A 19,941-nucleotide genomic window follows, 5' to 3' on the forward strand; every position below is an offset into this window, starting at 1 on the left:
AGAGATCTGCTATGAGGTAGCACATAGTTTAGAGGCTTATATTTAGAAGTTGAGGCACTTAAACATCCCATTTTCTGTTCAGCTGAACATTCAGCAGAAGTAACGAGTCATAATGACATTGCATAACAGGTTTCAGTTGGTCTGGAAGTGATGAATTCAGCTTTAAAGTAATAAAATTCATTACTGCTAATAGTTGCTTTTTGTCATATTCCAAGCACTGTTAATGAAAAGCAAAATACTTGCTCTTATTTGGCGTAGGCCAAATGCAACGTGGCATTAAGCCTTAATAGTTTTATTTTCCATCACTTTTGTTGGTATTATATAACAGGTCAAACTCTTAACAATACTTAGCATCAATCTGCTCTAAATCTGTATTGTGAGACAGTGTATGTGGAACAAAACTACAAATGTTGCAATCAAAAGAAAATGAGAGATTAAAACCACCATGTATTATATTCTGCTATATTCTAATGGTAACTGTAATAGCCACAGGACAACAACATGATAGGTAGAAGGTGTGCAAATAATCATCGAGAATATTCCTGGTGTGTTTCTCCCAGAGAACTGGTGTCTGGCAGATTGAAATTAGTGTTCACTGTGTGTTAATTCTGGCTTTTGCCTCTGCATCACACTCTGTGTATGTGCACATATTTCTGTTTGGGACACTCCTGTCTTCCCTGTCAGACACACTGAGCCTCATCTGGTGGGACAACCTTTGGCTTTCTGCCGGATAACTTTAGCCTCACAGCTTGCATGCTCTCTCTAAGCCTTTTTTTGGGGGGGTTGTGGTGTGCCAAAGTAGATTTACCTTCAATAACCATTTATTAAATCTCTATCCATTAGACTCTGAGGCTTCGTAAGAGCTGGCTGCATTAAGCCTGATTATGGGATGCCCGGCAGAGGAAAAGGGTCTATGTGTCAAGTGTGTCATCGAGTGATTTATATCCCTGGCTGGGATCTCTGTCTTGTCAGTCGGGAGTAAGCTGCAGAGAGGAGAGAGAAGCATTGAAACCTTTAATGATGTGAAACTGTGATATTTTAAATAAGTGTGAATCCAGAGGTTGCTGTCATGCCTTGGCTCTGCTGTGGGTTTCTGTCTGTTTCTAATGTTGACGTTGCTGCTGAACCCTGACCTGTCGGCAGTCTCTAAGGATCCCTGTCTAAGTCAGCTCGACTTAAATTCTAAGTCTTCAACATGGACACCAAGGGCCCGAGTAGCACCTTTAAACGGTCCTCTCTCAAACGCTCCACATCTGGCTCGCAAAAGGTAAGATGAAGCCAGTTCTGTCACATTCAACAGGTTGACTGTGTATCGCCATACTGAGCTCGCTCCAACCTGGAGTGCTTTCATTTGTCTTGTGTGTCAATTGTGTCACGATATTTTGACGTTTCTCTTGAAATATATTTGTGGTGTTCATTTTGGAAGTAATTGTTTGGTGTTGCTCTAAAAAAAAAAAGTGAATGACAACAGCACTTTATCCGAGTTGCTTTTTAATTCTTTTTTTTTAAATCTTTTTTGGTATCCACAAACCATATGACTGTTCAGAGAATTACTTGTGTTGCACAGCATGTCACATGCAACTATGAGCCAGGCAGAGTCCACATTAGTTCCTGACCAATCATGTCAGAGCCACTTTGACATGCACCATTCAGGACTGCCGGTCGTATATATACTGGTGTGCACATGGTCTGCACTCCGAGCGCTGCAAACTTACTGTTAAGTGGTGTTTGAAGCTGAGCGGGCTTCAAGAGCCGCTCACTCCAGTGCTGCAGTTTAATCCTTCATAATGGCCCAGTATGGACGACCACGGCCACAACAGATTAAGGACTTTTATATCTTTCTAAAGTCTGCTTTCATGTGATTAACACATTCCTGCTAACATGTCCTTGAAAGCAAGATGCAATTTTTTATATATGCTCATGCTTCTGCTCCCAATCCAACGAGCGGTGTATGCTGGGATTAGAGCACACACACACACACACACACACACACACACACACACACACTACGAGCCAACTCAGTTTGTGTTGCTTTTGTGGATTCATGTAAGCACAGAGAAAGAACAAAAAAAAATGTTCTTATTTAAATAGTTTGAAATAAAGGATAAGTAAACCTAAACAATTTTAAAAGCCAAATAAACTGTGAAAACAATTAAAGAATTTTAAATTCATCCTCTGTAGATTACATCCATAATCAACATCAAAATGTTACAGTAAATATGCATGTTTTAAATACTGAGGAATATGGTTCATTATGTGACTTCCTGATGTATATTATATACATATAACATTGTATCTGACACTGACATCATTAAAATAATTTAGTGTGATGGGTTTCTATAAATTAGAGCAGGCTTTATTATTCAGTGAGATTAATATTCTTCTACAGCCTGTTTGTATGACATTTCACTCTGTAAAGCAATCAGCAATGTCATGGCTCTCAGCCGAATACCGCTGCACTTTTAATGAGATCGGATATGTTACTAAATATAAACTCTATTGGCTGCACAGACCAGACTGCTGAGAGATAACATTGTTTTTTATTTTTTCTGATCACTGCTTTATTTAAATGATAGGCGCATACTTAATCATTTACAGTGGGTCATCGTACAAAGAAGGATTTATTTTTCATCCACAGTATGGTACATCAGAAATAGAGTAAAGGCAATATCTCTTTGAATACAGTCTGGGTGGATGACACTTGCTTAGAAATGTTGTTTGCTGGGAGCCTGAGGTCCTCCAACAAAGAGCTCGTTCAGTTATAGATGTTCACATGATATTACTTTGTTGCTGTAAATTAACTTATTAGAAGTATTCATGCCCATCTGTGCTGCTCTATCTACACTGTTCTCCAGCCTCTACTGACCTTTTACCTCATTTACTGAGAATTGGTAGCTTACTGCTCAATAGTTAGGAAAGAAACAGCATCTGTAGCCTGATAAGTTTGAATAATTACAGATGAGTTTCGTGCTCGGACCCTTAAACCAAATGAGCTTAATCAATAAAAACTGCAAAAGCAACAAAAGCAATTCAAATGAATGATTCAATTATTAACAAATCCTACAATTTTCACTCTGGGTTCGCAAGATCACATGACCGTGTGATGTAAGCATCAGGCTCAGGTCAGGTGACGGCCAAGAATCCTCAAAAAGCTTTAAGGCTCAGGTCAGGATTGAGCATAACTGTCTCGGGCTGCAGGGTCACGGGCTGGCCCACGGCAGACCTCGAGGTGTGAAGCTCTGAGCTCGCAAAGCTTGTGAAAAATAAAAGTTAAACAAGTAACATCTTCAAATGCTGCAGCATTCTGTAGTAAAATCAAGTTAAATGGGTTTCTCATTACTTAAACTTAGCAGTGTTGTTGTTCCTAAATGATGAATAGACGGATGTTATTAAAGATGTGGTCAAAGAGAAACTGCCTTGAAGATTTAATTCTGCTATTACATCCCATATCCCAATTACATGTCAAAATAAGGTGATTTATTTGCTGCTGATTGGCTGTTAGTTGACACGCTTTTTATTTATGTTGCAAAATCAAACACCTCAAAATCCTATCTGTTAATTCAGTGTTGCAGTGGTATTTTAATATAATATGGCATACGAGGCAAACATTTACTTATAACCACTGTCAAACCGCTTAAAACAGCAAATCTGTGAGATTTTTAATTATTAGGTTATTACCTGTTTCCATCCTGGGAAATGCTTCCTTCCACTACCAAAAAAGATTTCATACCTGTTGTTAGTTTTCACATGGGCGCTTTCTTTATTCTGATTCTCTGATTTTATGTAAAATTTCATTTGGTTTCCTTGCCAGTCAGACTTTCCTTTGGGGGGAAAACACGGAAGAACAGCAGCTTTAAAACATGTCTCATGACTTCCTCGACTCTCGGGGGATAATCAGTGACATGTTGGACTCATGTGATGGCTAACTGGATTTTCAAACCCAAGAGGACAATGAGTGCATTTACAAACAGGCCTGAGTGAAGACAGTTAGCTTCACAGTTAATGCAAATTTGCCTATCCAGAGCCTATAACTCAAGTGTGTCGCTTTGTCCAAATATCTTTCCCCTCCAGTGAAAATATGTGAAAGGCAGCTTTTTATTCGGTCCACGTGGGAATCGACCATGAGTCTGGAATATTTCTTTTTAGACGGTGAAGGAGTCTACGTGGGTTTTCCTTCCTGTCACATTGCATCAAGCTCTAACCACGTCGCCATTCAATACCAAAGCCGAGCAATTAGTTGCTTTTATCTTCGACCCTGGTGAAATCACATTCCATTAGGACCCCCAAATCCTCTCTGATCCATCTCACTTGTGCTGATGAGGCTTTGGTTGTGTGAAGTCCATCGTTACTGCAATATTCAGAATAAATGACACGTCCCTTTGACACATAATAGTTTTTACTCAACTTCAGAAAGCAAACAACTGTATGTGTTCAAAACTGACCAGGTGAGATGTCAACGTACAGAAACACAGCCATCATTACGCCTTTTTCCTTATGACTGTTGGAGCTGAATAGTCCGTGTAAATCGTAGCTGCACTGGAACAAATTTGCCCAGTAAGCTGTGGGTCAGGAGACCAGGACCATGTGATTCCAGTGCAAAAAGGCATGGATGTAAGTCATACAGTGTATGTGGACTATATCTAACCTGACTAAGACAAGTACTGTAACTAATGCGTTGTGAAACTGGTTGAGGCACATATTTAGGATATATAAAACCAGAGCAATGTACTGTGATATAGTGTCATGCAATAAGCAAGATTTGGAGGAAAAGCATAATACTGCTAATACAAACAGAGGTCATAAATGTCTTTTATACCTTTTCTGTGTCCTCTCCGGTGATCCAGGTAATCTGATTCTCCATCTCACACAACTGCCGTTTGTTTTGAACTCACTAAATTCAGCATGTTGGAATGAATGTTGTTTATTGTTCCGAGGCTTGTCTTAAGTCTTGTTAATTTGCTCGGTGTGACACAATCTGATCCTGCAGTATCTAATTCTTTGAGGGTTTTTGTTGCTAAGTGCTCAAAGGCAGCTCTTAACGAGGCAGCTGGTTGCTGACTGGATTTTGGTTTTAATTGCTGTGGTTAATGAGTTTAAGTACGCTGAAATAACTGCGTCATAGGCCTACTCACCGGACTCTTCTGGAAATGTGCTTTGTTTTCTTCGGCTATAATTAACAGCGGCCCACGTGCGTTTTTTTTTCTTCTTCTTTTTTTTTTTTTTACCATTGCAGCACCAAAAGGGGGAAGTTTAGTGGATGTTAGGCTTCTCTCGCCCTGTCTTTCTGAGTCATCAACCACCAACCTCCCTTTTCTTTTTCACTATGAGTTACAGTCGGGCTCAAACTGCTCACTTCAACCATAAAAGGAGAGCTTATCAAACCATTTCACATGAGGAAGGTTTTAAATGGATGCCTGCAACTTTGTGCTTGTTAACTCCATCTCAGCTTCGAGCTCAACCTAATGCCCTCCTCTAGCTGTTTAAAGCATGCGCCTGAAAGCCCTTAATAACATGAAATAGTTTTAATTGAATTGCTACATCAAGTCGAACATGTACAATAAACAGGATTCATTTTATTATCTAAATGGGTCGGATTGGACAGAAGCATATTGATAACCAAATGATGTGTTTTAGCCTGCAGTTTAAACGGTTGGATATCAGACTGCAGCCAATACGCTAAAGCTTTTTTTTACACAGTAACTACCCTTTTTAGCCTGCTGGAAGGTTATTTATTATACAAAATCACAGATGTCTTAAAATGCAAATCCCCTTAACATGACCAAAATGAAAAAGCAAGACTAAAAGAATATTGAATAGCTGGTCTGCTGCGTTTTCTTTTCCTCCACAAAAACAGGGTGGGTGGAAATAAGAGATTAACTGCAATTAGCATTGACTGACCTTGCCCCCAACTGGAGACCAGTCATGTCTTAACAAGGCGCCTTCCAAAAGAATGCCTGCATCCAATTCTCTCAATTATGCAAATTGGGTTGAAATCAAAGTTGGAGGGGGTGAAAATTTTCAAATGAAAAGTTGGGGAGCCTCCGAACGAGACTGCAGTGCTTTTTAGGTTAGCCCGTCTGCTCCTCAACACAAGCTAAGATCTTCCACACTGTGAAGTGAAAACAAAGAAAGGAGTTTTCAACAAATTGGGAGATTAGGGGCCTGTTATCAAAGTAGATTTATTGTGCCTTGTTCAAGCGAAGGATGAAAATACCCTGTGGGCATGGAGAAGGGGTCATGGGACTCCCAAAAGGATTACCTTGAACTGGAGTCATGAGACTTGGGCGAACAAAGACCCTGCTCACATGCTCATCATATTAGCTGGCCCTCATAAAGTGAAGAAGTTTCATGTCCTGTGGGATTCAATGAGAGCACTTGACTGGGAGTGCAGCACCAGGAGAAAGCTCTGGCAGAGGAGCAGCAGACTGTAGACTCCCTCTCTACTCTCTTGGCTTAACCTCCAGCAGCAACTACAGATAGGACTCTGCAGCTCGGACACAAGACGTGTGCGTAAGTGTATCTACATTCTGCAACTGCAACTTTATTTAAAACTTAATTTCATCGCTTTTATGACAGAATTAGTGAAATGGCAAAAGACGTGGAACCAATTATAGATCCTGGAAAGTGAATTCAGATGTGGTGAATGTGAACAGGCAGTACAGTGTGAGTTCTGGGAGCTTAATGATGCATGATAGGACTGAGATGGAAAACTGCTGAGACAAAAACAGACAACCACTGACTCCACTATGCCTAAGACCTTTAGAAAATACAACAAGGTGGTTATACTTTTGGAAAAACCTAGGTAAAAGTATTTGTAATTTACAGACGCTGTTCATGGTCTAAATGAACTAAATAGTTTGAAACAGGAACACTGTGTATTTGTAAAATCTGCTGTGTGTACTGTTCTCAACCAAGTCATTATCAGATGACTGTTTTGGATTAAGACAAAATGAGATGAGACTGGTGGGAAAAATCAGGTCATTGCAGTCGCAACCAATATGGGGGTTCAGAAAAGAAAAAGTTGTATTTCTATATGCATGAAGGGAAGGATGACAAGTGTGTATCAAAGAATAAAGAGCAGCAGCACTGTTGCGGTTCAACTCATTTAGACAAAAAAATAAAACATAATTCAAGTATGATACAACAGTAAGTATAAGAAAATAAATATGTAATAAGCTAAAATAAAAACATAGTATCTGCAAAAAATGTCATTAACAGGTATATTAACAAGCCATAAATATATATTCATACTGTGTTTACAGACCTGATCAAATAATAACATGTTTGCTGATACTATGCGAGCATCACATCAACCAAAAAAATAGAGTTTTGCAGCCGCCCTGCTGCTGCACCGCCTCGCCGGCTGAGAGAGAGAACAGTAACTGTACTGTGTTAATGGCACTTGTGATCACTGTTCACAAGACTTAGACTTTATCTCTGGTCTTTCACTTATACTCATATGACTTCAGACTCATAGGTAAAGTAAATAGAGATTTCTTTTGTATGTTTTAAGCTGTTTAACGCTGTTAAATATTATACTGATTTTTTTCCATTTAACTTCTGAGGGTTTTCTTGGAAAGATTTGCTTCCAGTGCTTCAGTTTTAATTGGGCCTCCGCCGTCATCAACAAAGGCCCTCAGAGAAACTTTGCTTTGAAACATCAGACAGCAATCAGTGTGTGTGCATCGTACTTTTGTGTGGTGCTTTTCACTGGCTGCTTATCAAACTCCAGCAGACAAAGAAAGGTGTCTAATTTTGAAGAGTTGTTAGTCAACATCAACTGTGCTCTAATAACCTCAAGAGCAACAAAACATGCTCAACCATACAATGTTTTTTTTCCTGTCGACACACAATATAAACTGTATTTCAAAATCTCTCCTGAAACATTTTCTCCTCTCTCGCTGGGTTTCTTTGCAGGATGCAAATGGTCTTCATCTTTTAGCCAGGATTACTACTAAGAGGATTTTGATAGTGAAACTTAAATTCATCGGCTGATCAGATGATCTCCCTGCGACTGTGGTATGACACCATGTGAGCTAACGCTTCCTTCTCTTCAATTGTCTCCTTACAGGCACAAAAAGCTTGGATTGAGAGGAACTTTCTTAAAAGAGAATGTATTCACATTTTTCCCACCAAGGACCCGACCAGGTAATTATGCTCTTCCAATGACCTTTTAAATGGTTATTTATTACTTGTGGTAAACATATCGCCTTCGGTTACAACAGCAGTTACGTCATTGAATCAGAATCAGAATCAGAATCAGAAATACTTTATTGATCCCCGGGGGAAAATTATACTTGTCGTTTATTATGAGATGCAACTTGACTTCAAAACTCATCAAAACAAGTTTTTCTGACACATTTTGCCATGTTTCACTAACTAACATATACTGCTATGTAAGTCTTTAAAAAGGTTTATCTTAAAAGCAAAACCCTTTAATAGAATGTGAAGCTCATTACAGTGTTAAAATATGAATATCAGTAATGTTTTAAATAGATTAGAAATAACTTATCTCTACTTATTCATTAATTTACTAAATCATGACAGCTATGACTACAGGTTATCAGACATTTATGGGGATTAAAACTGATGTTTCAGAGTGTACTGCAGGACGTGGTAACTAGCCCGGGCTGAGAGCAGCCAGGCAGTGCGGCCCTTTGTTCGTCAAGGCATTTCCCAGAAATGGGCACGCTCATGAAAGAGCCTGTTGCGATGTGTGTTTTCAAGGAAAAGACGCAGCCTGCAAGAGCAGACTAAACAACAGACTTGGCTCGTTCACTTCTAGTCATGGTTGACACCCTCAACAACACTGGATAGTACACTGCTGTGGGATTTCTGTGAATAATCAACACAGTTTTGAAGTTTGGAAATCAGGGACCAGACCACACAAGTGATGCTTGTCCTATGATCTATCTAGATGTGCCTGTGGTCAGGTGACGACGCAGCACGCGGCCATCCCTCCTGGTGCCAACTCAGTAGAGGAAACCAACCAGCTGGTGCAGATTGACACCCCAAAGGACAAATGGAGTGTGATCAAGCACACCAGGACCTACCCAACAGACGCCTTTGGCCTAATCGAGTTCCAGGGTGGAGGATTCATCAACAAGGCCATGGTGAGCTTTGTTTTATTTTTTTTATTTTTTATTTTTTACATCTGACTCTCTGTTTGAAACATGTAGGACTTACAGAAGACAAAATGACTGTGTGGTTTGATTAGAAATAAATCACAATACCTCCTTCTTTTCTGTCTAGTACATTCGAGTCACCTATGACACCAAGCCTGACAACCTCCTGCATTTGATGGTGAAGGACTGGCAGTTGGAGCTGCCCACCTTGCTCATCTCGGTACACGGAGGTCTCCAAAACTTCGACCTGCAGCCCAAACTCAAGCAAGTGTTTGGCAAAGGCCTGATCAAAGCTGCCGTCACCACCGGAGCTTGGATCTTCACGGGTGGAGTGAACACGGGTAGGACGCTGACAGTTCAGGATAATGCTTTTAATGTTCACTTAACAAATAACAGTTTGTGACATTAGAAGATTACCTTTGCTCTAAATTGTCATTACATAATACCTTTTCTGCAATATCCTGGGGGAGATTTGACCAACCTATTGTCACAGGTTTAAGCACTGTAATTAGAGCTTTTGTGGGGAAATTCATCACACTCATCTGTGTGGATTTTTGCGTGCTGTAACCACAGTGTGTCCCATTATGCGGCCCCATTAGGCCGCTGAAAGAGTCATTATTCACATTGCTATATTTTGCTCTTTACACCTTAGGGGTGATCCGTCATGTCGGAGATGCCTTAAAGGACCATTCCTCCAAGTCACGAGGGAAAGTGTGCGCAATAGGAATTGCTCCATGGGGGATCCTGGAAAACAAAGAGGATCTAATCGGAAAGGATGTGAGAACATTTATAGCTGCATTTAGTTTCCCTTTCTTACCAATATGTCTTCTTGAAACATTTCAAACTAATTTCTTCTTCTTTTTCCCAGGTAACCAGACCCTATCAGACGATGGCAAACCCACTGAGCAAGTTGGCTGTGCTCAACAACAGCCACTCCCACTTCATCCTGACCGACAATGGCACCTGCGGGAAGTACGGCTCTGAGGTCAAACTCCGCCGGCTGCTGGAGAAGCACATCTCCCTGCAGAAGATCAACACGCGTAAGTCCCACAGTGCTCCGCGGACATCATAACACACACACACATACCCCCATCCTCCATGGTGTGTTGTCTTCTTGGACATGTGGATGGAGAGCTCCTCTGTGACCTGTGGGCTTCCCTTTGTCATCCTATGCCTGGAGCTCGGATAAGGCAGGGACAGCAAAGGGATGCTCAGCTGTCACCACTGACTTCACTCCCTCCCTCCTCTGGTTCGTCTGTTCACACATCAACGTGTTCTGCTTCGACATTTCATTCTTAAAGTTATGTTATCATAAGGTGACACTCTAGTGATAAACGGATGGATGGGAGGACTGACTATTTGTGGCTGTGTGTTCCAGGTTTGGGTCAGGGGGTCCCTCTAGTGTGTCTGATAGTGGAGGGGGGTCCCAACGTGATCTCCATCGCCCTGGAGAGTCTGAGAGACGAGCCTCCCATCCCCGTGGTGGTGTGTGACGGCAGCGGCCGAGCTTCTGATATCATTTCCTTCGCACACAAGTTCTCAGAGGATGGAGGGTGAACTTTTAGATGATGTCTCCTTTGCTGTACTTGGATATTATTCCTCTAGTAAAAAAAAAAAAAAGCTGAAATATCCTTCTTGAAATATCTCCTCTTCCAGCCTGGTCAATGATGACGTCAGAGAGCAACTTTTGGTGACCATTCAGAAGACTTTCAATTATAGCAAAAGTCAATCGCAACAGATCCTGCTCATGGTGATGGAGTGCATGAAGAAAAGGGAACTGGTGAGTAGAGGAGTGAAAACTGAGGTGTTAATATCTTCAAGCTCCACATATTTCACGATTATCTTGTATTTGAAAATAACATGCCTGTGTCAATCAATAAATATTTCTGAGTTGTGAAGCATCTGGTCTCCATCGTCATTCATCCATTCCACTCATCTGTGTGTTTCCATTAACATATTGAATAAACATAATCCCCACACAACGTGCTTGTCATCCCTCCTTCTTGTTGTGGTCGTGTGTGGTATGTCATGTAATCTGGGGCATTCGCAGCTTCACTGTAGGTCATCATCAACCCTCATGTATAAGCACACAGCTGTGAAGTGGTGGCTCTGCTGTGTTAAACTGCTCACTTCAATGTAAACAATACAGCTCATGGCTCCACGATGCAGCGCACACCCTGGTGAGAGTTTTCACAGACAGCAGATTAATCCCTGAGTTGAGAGTGTGTCTCCAAAGTGTTTGCTTGGTAGACCTTGGCACATAAATCGCGGCAGCATTTGTGCATCTCCAGCAGATTTCCGTAGGCGTAAGTGATGTGATTAGTAGTTTGTAATACCCAGCGCATATAATCTCCAGACTCCATACATTTGGGTGGGAAAGATCAGCGCACACTACCACTTGCTTAGCAGAGGCTCTTACTTCATCCATTCACAGTAAGCATGCAGCACACAGATGGAGGAGAGGATCCATCTCCCTAATCCTCAACCAGGTTCCTCTCTCTCTCTCCACTCCCCGGGCTTTTTTTTTTCAGACCCCAGAGTGCTATCACTTCACCAGCGACTCTGCATCCTCTATCCCCGATGTATTAGACTGCCTAATGCTCCAACACACTCAGATAAGCAACTTAAACTGCTATTTTTCAAAGATCATGCCGCTGTGGCCCCAGACAATGTGACAGAGCCGCCAAGTTGTTTGAGCTCTTTATACGCAACTAAGAGGCCACACTATTGCCTGCTCTTTATCTAAAGTGCCATAACTAACCTACAGGTGAATCGGTGTCACTGTCTGGTCCCCACATAATCCTTTCATCCTAAGTGCTTCCCATGTGAACAGCTGGGTTGGACAAATAAAAACACTGATTTAGAGGGCAGAAATGTGCTGTGATGTAACACCAGAATGCAAGATTTAACCGAATTAGGAGTTCACTGTTATAAAAGTCCCCCTATTTGTAAAAAAACATTCACACAACTCATGTCTGAAAGAACAACACAAGTTTTGAGTCTTCGCACTGATGCTCATTATTAACGCGTCCCGAGACCAGCTCTGAAATCTCTGGCGCCGTGCCACATATTCATGCCAACCTAATCCCATTTATCATGGCTGCACATGTGATGGACACGTCAGCGTGATTTCATTTGATATAGTCGAGTCTTGGACAAGGAAAGCACTATCACTCTGTCTGACAAGTAAATTAGCTGTTTGAGCTCGGAGGGTCAGCCACAGGGTGCTGCTGAAAGAATCGCATGTTTACAGCTACAGCGAAAGTGGGAATACATTCCTGGCACGAATTCACGCGTTCATTCATTCATCCATTTATTTATGTGGTTTGTTAATAACCGATTCAAGTCAGTGTGACTTCACATCTGCAATCATTTCTTGTCTTTTTTGTTTTTTTCTCACATGTAGATCACAGTTTTTCGAATGGGTTCTGAGGGACAACAAGATATTGAAATGGCCATTCTTACCGCCTTGTTAAAAGGTATTACCTCAACAGTATGTGTACTATTACATCACAGCAGTATTTTTCTTGCAATGTACTACATGCTAGATATTCTCTCTCTCTGCCCTTCAGGCACGAACGCTTCAGCAGCTGACCAGCTCAGTTTGGCTCTGGCCTGGAACAGAGTGGATATCGCTCGCAATCACATCTTTGTCTACGGACACAACTTACCAGTGAGTGGTGCTCACATCTGAATAATGTAAATTAATCATTCCACATGAGTGCATTACAGTTGCAAAGTTTGAAAGGATGTGGAAGAACGTGTTTTTTAAATTAGAACATTTTTTTTTGAAAAAGAGTTGTTTAAAGTCACCTTCACTCAAAAATGTGTTTTGCTTAATGTTACTTCACTTGGATGTTGGACCTTCACTGTGCAGAATGATGTATGTGAAGAGTTTGACACTACAAGTCTGTTTTCACATTCATCTGTTGAAGGGAAGTTTCTCGATGCTCACCTTTAATCTGAGTTTAAGGAGTGTACATATCAGTATGATTTTGTGACATCACAACACGTTTGGAAGCCAATCACAGTTCAATATGCAACTTGTAAGTGTGACGTGGAAACTCGAAACCTCCATCACAGATACACTAAGAATGGACCTTTCAGTGAAGTAGGAGACATTTTGTGTCCAGCACTTAAACTTTTGAAAGATTCTGAAAAGATTCTGGGTATTTCAATGAAGGCAACGGAGTAGAAAGTCACATCAGACATGAATTATTATTATAACATGTGTGTGGGGGATCTTTAAACAACTGTGTCCTCAAAATAAAGCAGACAGACAGAAAGATGAATTTGAAGATGAATTTGAAGTTCAACTAATTAATGCTATCCAGGAATACTAATAGCAGAAAAGAGACTGATAAGTTGATGCTAAAGCACAGTGGAGCTGCAGCTTTATTTATTTACCTTATTTCTGCTTGGTAAGCCTGCCGGTGCCATTGCCAACACTACAACCTCCGTAGCCCCGGTCCAAGAGAAGCAAAAGAGTCCTGCCAGCGCTCCTCGCAACAAAACCCGGGCAAAGAAGGGGAAGGGGAAGGGGAAGGCAAAGCCTGAGCCTCCAGAGGAAACTGACCCCAGGAAGTTAGAACTGATTCGTTGGGTAAGACAAGGGTTTATGACAAAAACAACTCACTTCAGTTTAAAATATGAGAAGGCTGAAGTCTTATAACGTATTACTTTCTCTCAGGTGAACTCTCTGGAGCAGGCTATGATGGATGCTCTGGTGCTGGACAGAGTGGACTTTGTCAAACTGCTCCTTGAGAATGGGGTCAATATTCACCACTTCCTCACCATTCCCAGACTGGAGGAGTTATACAACACGGTGGGCACACTGACTCGCTGCAGCAAATGAAGCCCTCAAAATACTGATCTGACAAATATGAAAAAAAGGTTGATACTAACCTCCTTCTTCCTCCTCTCCACTCGTCTCTTCTCTCAGAAACTTGGCCCTGCCAATACACTGAATGCTGTGGTTAGAGACGTCAAAAAGGTAAAATTATGTTTCCCATTAAATGTTTTGTCTGCATAATGTCTAACATTTTTCAGATTATATATCATCTTGAGACACTTGCTATATCATATATTACTTTGCAGGGAAACCTTCCTCCAGATTATCAGATCACTTTGATTGATATTGGTCTGGTGCTGGAGTGCTTCATGGGTGGAGCTTACAGGAGCAATTACACCAGGAAGGCTTTCCGCAACCTCTACAATAATTTGTATGGACTTAAAAGGGTACGCATGGGTGGAAAAAAATAATTGATAATGGCTTGTTCATCATATTAAGTAATGTTTGATATTAATCATCATGTTTTGTTCTCTTCTTGCAGCCAAAGGCTCTGAAGCTTCTAGGAATGGAGGTGAGGTATCTTTTCCACAACAAAATATTGTCAAGTAGCTGAAACAACACAACCCACACAGCAGAATAATCATGTTTTCTTCCCCATTTTGTTAGGATGATGAACCGAGGACAAAAGGCAAGAAAAAGCCAAAAAAGAAGAAAGAGGAAGAGGTGGAAATCGATGTGGATGACCCTGAGGTCTGTCGATTCAAGTTTCCCTTCCACGAGCTGATGCTGTGGGCGGTGCTGATGAAGCGCCAGAAGATGGCGCTGTTCCTGTGGCAGCGTGGAGAAGAAGCCATGGCGAAAGCCCTGGTTGCCTGTAAACTGTACAAAGCCATGGCCCATGAGTGCTCTGAGAGTGAACTGGTGGATGACATCTCCCAAGACCTGGAGAACAACTCCAAGTCAGTACATATAACATCTCTTGCACAGGTTTCAGTTGTAGTGTCACAAGGTATTTTCAAGATAAAAGCACACAAGCGCATTTCACTCTAATTTCAGCACCTTTATGTTGGTTTCCTGTTCATAAGTTTTTGTTTTATTAGCTCCTCTGTGACCTCAAACTCTACTGCTATATAGCAATTATTGGTATTGTTCCCTTTCTTTTCATAGGGAATTTGGCCAGCTGGCTTACGAACTGTTGGACCAGTCCTACAAGCATGACGAACAGGTGGCCATGAAACTCTTGACATATGAGCTGGTTAACTGGAGTAACTCCACCTGTCTGAAGCTGGCCGTGGCTGCTAAGCAACGTGACTTCATTGCCCACACCTGCAGCCAGATGTTGCTCACTGACATGTGGATGGGCTGCTTAAGGATCGGCAAAAATCCCGGCCTCAAGGTTGACATCACAAAATGTTTTTTAACTTTAGACGCACATAAAGAATATTTCACGATAATAAGGCCTCTTGTGCACAGTATCACATTTGTAAAATTACTCAGTGTAAACAAACAACAAACTCACTGTATCTTATAAAAACTAATCTTATTCTCACCTAGGTTATTCTGGGAATCATCTTTCCTCCTCTGATTCTACTGTTGGATTTCCGTCTTGGAGATGATGCATCCTACCATGCACCTGGAGGCCAAGAAGCGGGAAAAGACAAGGATGATGACACAAAATCCAGCAAGGTTCACACTGAACTTGTCTGATTCATTTATTTTGCCTTTTTTTGACAAGAGTGAAACATGATCAGCTGAAATGCTGTTTGCTCTTATGTTGTAGGACCCTAATGCTGATGCAACTTCCCGAAAGGGGGATGAAGAGGAGGGCAGCACTAATGTCCGCAAAATCCCCATTGGCAAAAGGTTCTTTGAGTTTTATGACGCGCCGTTCACCAAATTCTGGTTCAACACAGTAAGTTTCCCTCATGTAAAAAAGAAGAATTGAGTACATTTTTTAAACTTGAGAGTGTGGTGACTAAACTGCGCTGACATTTTGGTATTTTCTTCTTCCAATAGATTTGCTATCTGGGCTATTTGATGTTGTACAACTACATAATCCTGGTGAAAATGGAGCGATGGCCATCTATACAAGAGTGGACTGTCATTGCATACATCCTCACACTTGGCTCTGAAAAAGTCAGACAGGTACAAGCCAATAAATATGATCAGTTTGATCCGATTCAAGTCATTTGATGTGTAAAAGATATGTCGTGGTCTCTGCATGACCTCTAAACCCGGGTGTCTAGATTCTGATGTCAGAACCGGGGAAGCTGAAACAGAAGATAAGCGTGTGGCTGGAGGAGTACTGGAACATCACAGACCTGGCTGCCATTACCACCTTCCTTCTTGGGCTAATGCTACGGCTGCAGCATGAGCCTTACATGGGCTACGGCAGAGTCATCTACTGTATCGACATCATCTTCTGGTACATTCGCGTATTGGACATCTTTGGAGTCAACAAATACCTGGGACCCTATGTCATGATGATAGGGAAGATGGTAATAACATTAAGTGTTTCATTCTGCGGTTAACAAATCATGTGAAAATCATTTGACAGGCACAACATGTGTTCAAATAGAATGAACAGAAGTTCACACCAAATTCAAATCTATATTTGTGTCTTGTCTTTCAGATGATAGATATGATGTACTTTGTGGTGATCATGCTGGTGGTGCTCATGAGCTTCGGGGTGGCTCGGCAAGCCATCCTTCACCCTGACGAGGAGCCAACATGGCGCCTGGCCAGAAACATTTTCTACATGCCCTACTGGATGATCTATGGAGAGGTTTTTGCGGACTCGATAGACCGTAAGACTAGAATTCATAGTAAGATTCTGTTTCCTGATTCTGGGCAGATGATCAGTGTTATATTAATTTCTATGTCTTTAATTATGTGATGTTTAGTGGTGATACATTACGTTGTAACCCCTCAATACTCTGTCTCCCTCTGCTGGCACATTTATAATAGGCTCTTACTTCAATACATGGCAATAATTTTCCATTGAGGAAGAGCAGAATAGGTATTATTATCGCATCTCCTAAATCACGATCATCTGCCTTCAAGTTTTTGTTTCTGTCAGCATTTCTTCTGTCAGGGTGAAGACAACAAGCAGCAATTGAAACCAGCCTAAATTAACAGGGTTATTAGTTTTTCTCAGGACGTTAATATACAGTTGATGTTAAAAGCTGTTGTTTGATTCCATCAGTCTTTAAAATAAATGCTCTGCATTCTCAATTTTGTTGAATAAAGCTGTCTTCGAATTTTAGATTTACCACAAAAAATAAAGTAAAAAAAGAGGCCTGAGATGTAAAGTACAGCAATGATTGATTACTGGAACGTTGGAAATGACACCAGTCCACTCTTGCATGGACATCACCTTGACCTTGACAGAAGTATGATATAAAAACCCAATGTTTATCGATTTTAACACTTTCTCCATGTTTCTGCGTGACTGCGCTTTTCTGGGAATTTCTCCAAGTCTATGCAATGGAAATCAACCGTGAGTAGTTTTCAAGTAAAGAATGCCACTCAAATCGGTTAGCTAAAGATCTCAGAATAAATTCTATAGCCATAACCTTCTTTTCCTTTACAGCTCCATGTGGTGAACATTTATATGACGAGGATGGGAAGAAACTGCCTCCATGTATCCCTGGTGCCTGGCTCACACCCGCTATCATGGCTTGTTACCTTCTCGTGGCAAATATTCTTCTGGTCAACTTGCTCATTGCAGTGTTCAAGTAAGTCTATGCTCCAATGTCTAACTGCTCTATTATTTTACAAGAAACATCTGCCATTAAAGTGTGCCCTCACCGGCCTTGGTTTCCTGTTCCTCAGCAACACTTTCTTTGAGGTCAAGTCCATTTCCAACCAGGTGTGGAAGTTCCAGAGATATCAGTTGATCATGACGTTTCATGACCGGCCCATCCTGCCGCCACCTCTCATCATCTTCAGCCACCTCTACATCCTCTTCAATAGGCTGTTTCGGCGGTGTGCCAGAAAGAGACAAGAGGGGGAGCTGGATGAGAAGGACCGTGGACTCAGTTAGTCACCTCTAATGATACCAAAACAATACATGCAATTTAACTAAATTGACATTTCACTGGCTAAATGCGCGATTTACTTTGAAACCTTTAAACTTAGATTTAATGTCATGATTTGTTTCTAGAGCTTAGGCTGAATCCAGAGGAACTGAAAAGTCTGTATGAGTTTGAAGAGCAGTGCGTGGAGGAATATTTTCGTGAGAAAGAGGACGAGCAGCAGTCCTCCAGTGATGAACGCATCAAGGTTACCTCAGAAAGGTGAACCCCCCTTTTCAGGTGTAGCTTAGACATTTCTTAGCATGTGGATTACAGTTTATATTTACATAAACCTTTGTTTCTCTGGTGTTCTTTGCAGAGTTGAGAATATGTCCATGCGTCTGGAGGAGGTAAACGAGAGGGAGAACACGATGAAGGCCTCCCTGCAGACGGTGGATCTGCGGCTGGCACAGCTGGAGGAGATCCACGGACGAATGGCAGTCGCCCTGGAAAAGCTTGCAGGGGTGGACAGATTGGAGCTGACCAGAACCTATTCACGAAACTCCTCTGTGTGTGACCCCTCCTCCCTACTACGCCAGGGCAGTATTAATAGTGCTGATGGTTACAGTCTTTACCGCTTCCACATGGACATGGAGGAGTTTGCAGCGAAGCAGAAGGACGCCGATGAGACAATTAAAATTGGTGTAGAAAGACAGCGGAGTCTGCGACAAGCCTCCAGTATTTGTACTCTCAATACAAAGGAAGGTCAGACCTTAGAGGTTGGTGGTTTGGAGAGATCGCGACCACCAAGTTCATGTGTGGACATTCTCATATCTCCATGTGAGCAAAAGCCTGCTTCTGCAGCATCAAGTCAAGAGACCATAAGCAACATAAAACAAGGCAGCACAATGCTGCTAGATAGACTAACAGATAAGGATAGACTAAAGCCTTCTTCCCCACCAAAGAGGACCAAATCCTTGAGATACTATCCAGTCGAAGACCAACCCACCTCTCCTTTGACAAAGAGGAGGGCTATGAGCACCATCATTATCAGCCCGCCAGATGAACCAGAGGAAGCAACTGAACCCACACAGAAGGCCCAACTGCCGCAAAGAACCTCCTCTTCCCCAAAGAGGACGAAATCATTGAGATATCTCCCCACTGAAAGCCAAATCCAGACTCCCCCTGTCACAAGGGACAGAGCTATGAGCAGCATCATCTACAACCCAGCCGAGGCAGGTGATGATGTGCAAACTGCAGACTACAAATCAGTGGTAGAGCAGATCACTAAAACACCGAATCAGTGGCCAGCAAACTTAGAGTACCAGGTGCACCCCAGCACTATTGGTCACATGCCTAAAGTGTCAACAGTCAGAATGCTTGCACAGCAGTTTCAAACTAGCACTGCACCTGCAGAGCTTAAAAAGGAGGAGGAGGATCAGACTGATCATATTCCTTTAGAAAGTAAGGGAGCTCTTCCAGCAACAGAACCTGTGCAAGATCAAACAAAGATGAAGGCCAAGAGAAACCTCTCAGACACCACAGAGTACCTGACTGTAGCTGATGAAAAGTACATGCCGTCTCACAGGTCACAGAGCTGGAATGAAACCGAGAGGAAAGCAAAGGGCTTGATGGTTAGCAAAGAGCCTCGAGCCTGTAGTAGTGAGAGAGACCTTGTGGAAGCCTGCAGGGTGGCAGGGGAGGATGTGGGAAAGAAGATGGAGGCAGAGAAAAGAGAAGATGATGCACAGGAAAAGAAATAAGAGCCACAAAGAGAGGGGATCGATGAAAGCAGCGACAGAGGACAATAAAACAGAGTGAGGAAAAATAAAATAAGAGGAAGAAGAACTGCATGCTGCCAACGAGGCAGAGATTGTGAAATTGCCATCGACTGGAGATCACCACTGAAACAGTTCATGAAACAGTTTTCACAATAATGCTAAAAATAGAATGACAGTAATGAAAAATCATTATGAAACATTTTCGAAGATGCAGTTCATGTTAGTTG

General features: G+C 41.8%; 1 protein-coding gene across 1 annotated transcript; it reads left to right on the forward strand.

Moving 5' to 3' along the window:
- The first annotated feature begins 1,195 nt into the window (after positions 1-1,195).
- Positions 1,196-19,696, forward strand: trpm1b (transient receptor potential cation channel, subfamily M, member 1b). The gene is made up of 27 exons (XM_070907004.1): positions 1,196-1,267; positions 8,072-8,148; positions 8,918-9,113; positions 9,253-9,466; positions 9,778-9,902; positions 9,994-10,165; positions 10,504-10,678; positions 10,782-10,905; positions 12,532-12,604; positions 12,698-12,798; positions 13,552-13,728; positions 13,816-13,950; positions 14,068-14,118; positions 14,223-14,363; positions 14,459-14,488; positions 14,584-14,876; positions 15,085-15,313; positions 15,472-15,603; positions 15,698-15,829; positions 15,934-16,062; positions 16,164-16,415; positions 16,550-16,724; positions 17,396-17,416; positions 17,510-17,654; positions 17,752-17,957; positions 18,083-18,215; positions 18,313-19,696. Exons 1-27 carry the CDS (start codon positions 1,196-1,198, stop codon positions 19,694-19,696), a joined length of 5,094 nt encoding a protein of 1,697 aa, XP_070763105.1.
- Positions 19,697-19,941: the final 245 nt, after the last annotated feature.

The sequence above is a fragment of the Enoplosus armatus genome, chromosome 6 (genome assembly GCF_043641665.1).
Source record: "Enoplosus armatus isolate fEnoArm2 chromosome 6, fEnoArm2.hap1, whole genome shotgun sequence".
In the NCBI taxonomy this organism is placed as follows: domain Eukaryota; kingdom Metazoa; phylum Chordata; class Actinopteri; order Centrarchiformes; family Enoplosidae; genus Enoplosus; species Enoplosus armatus.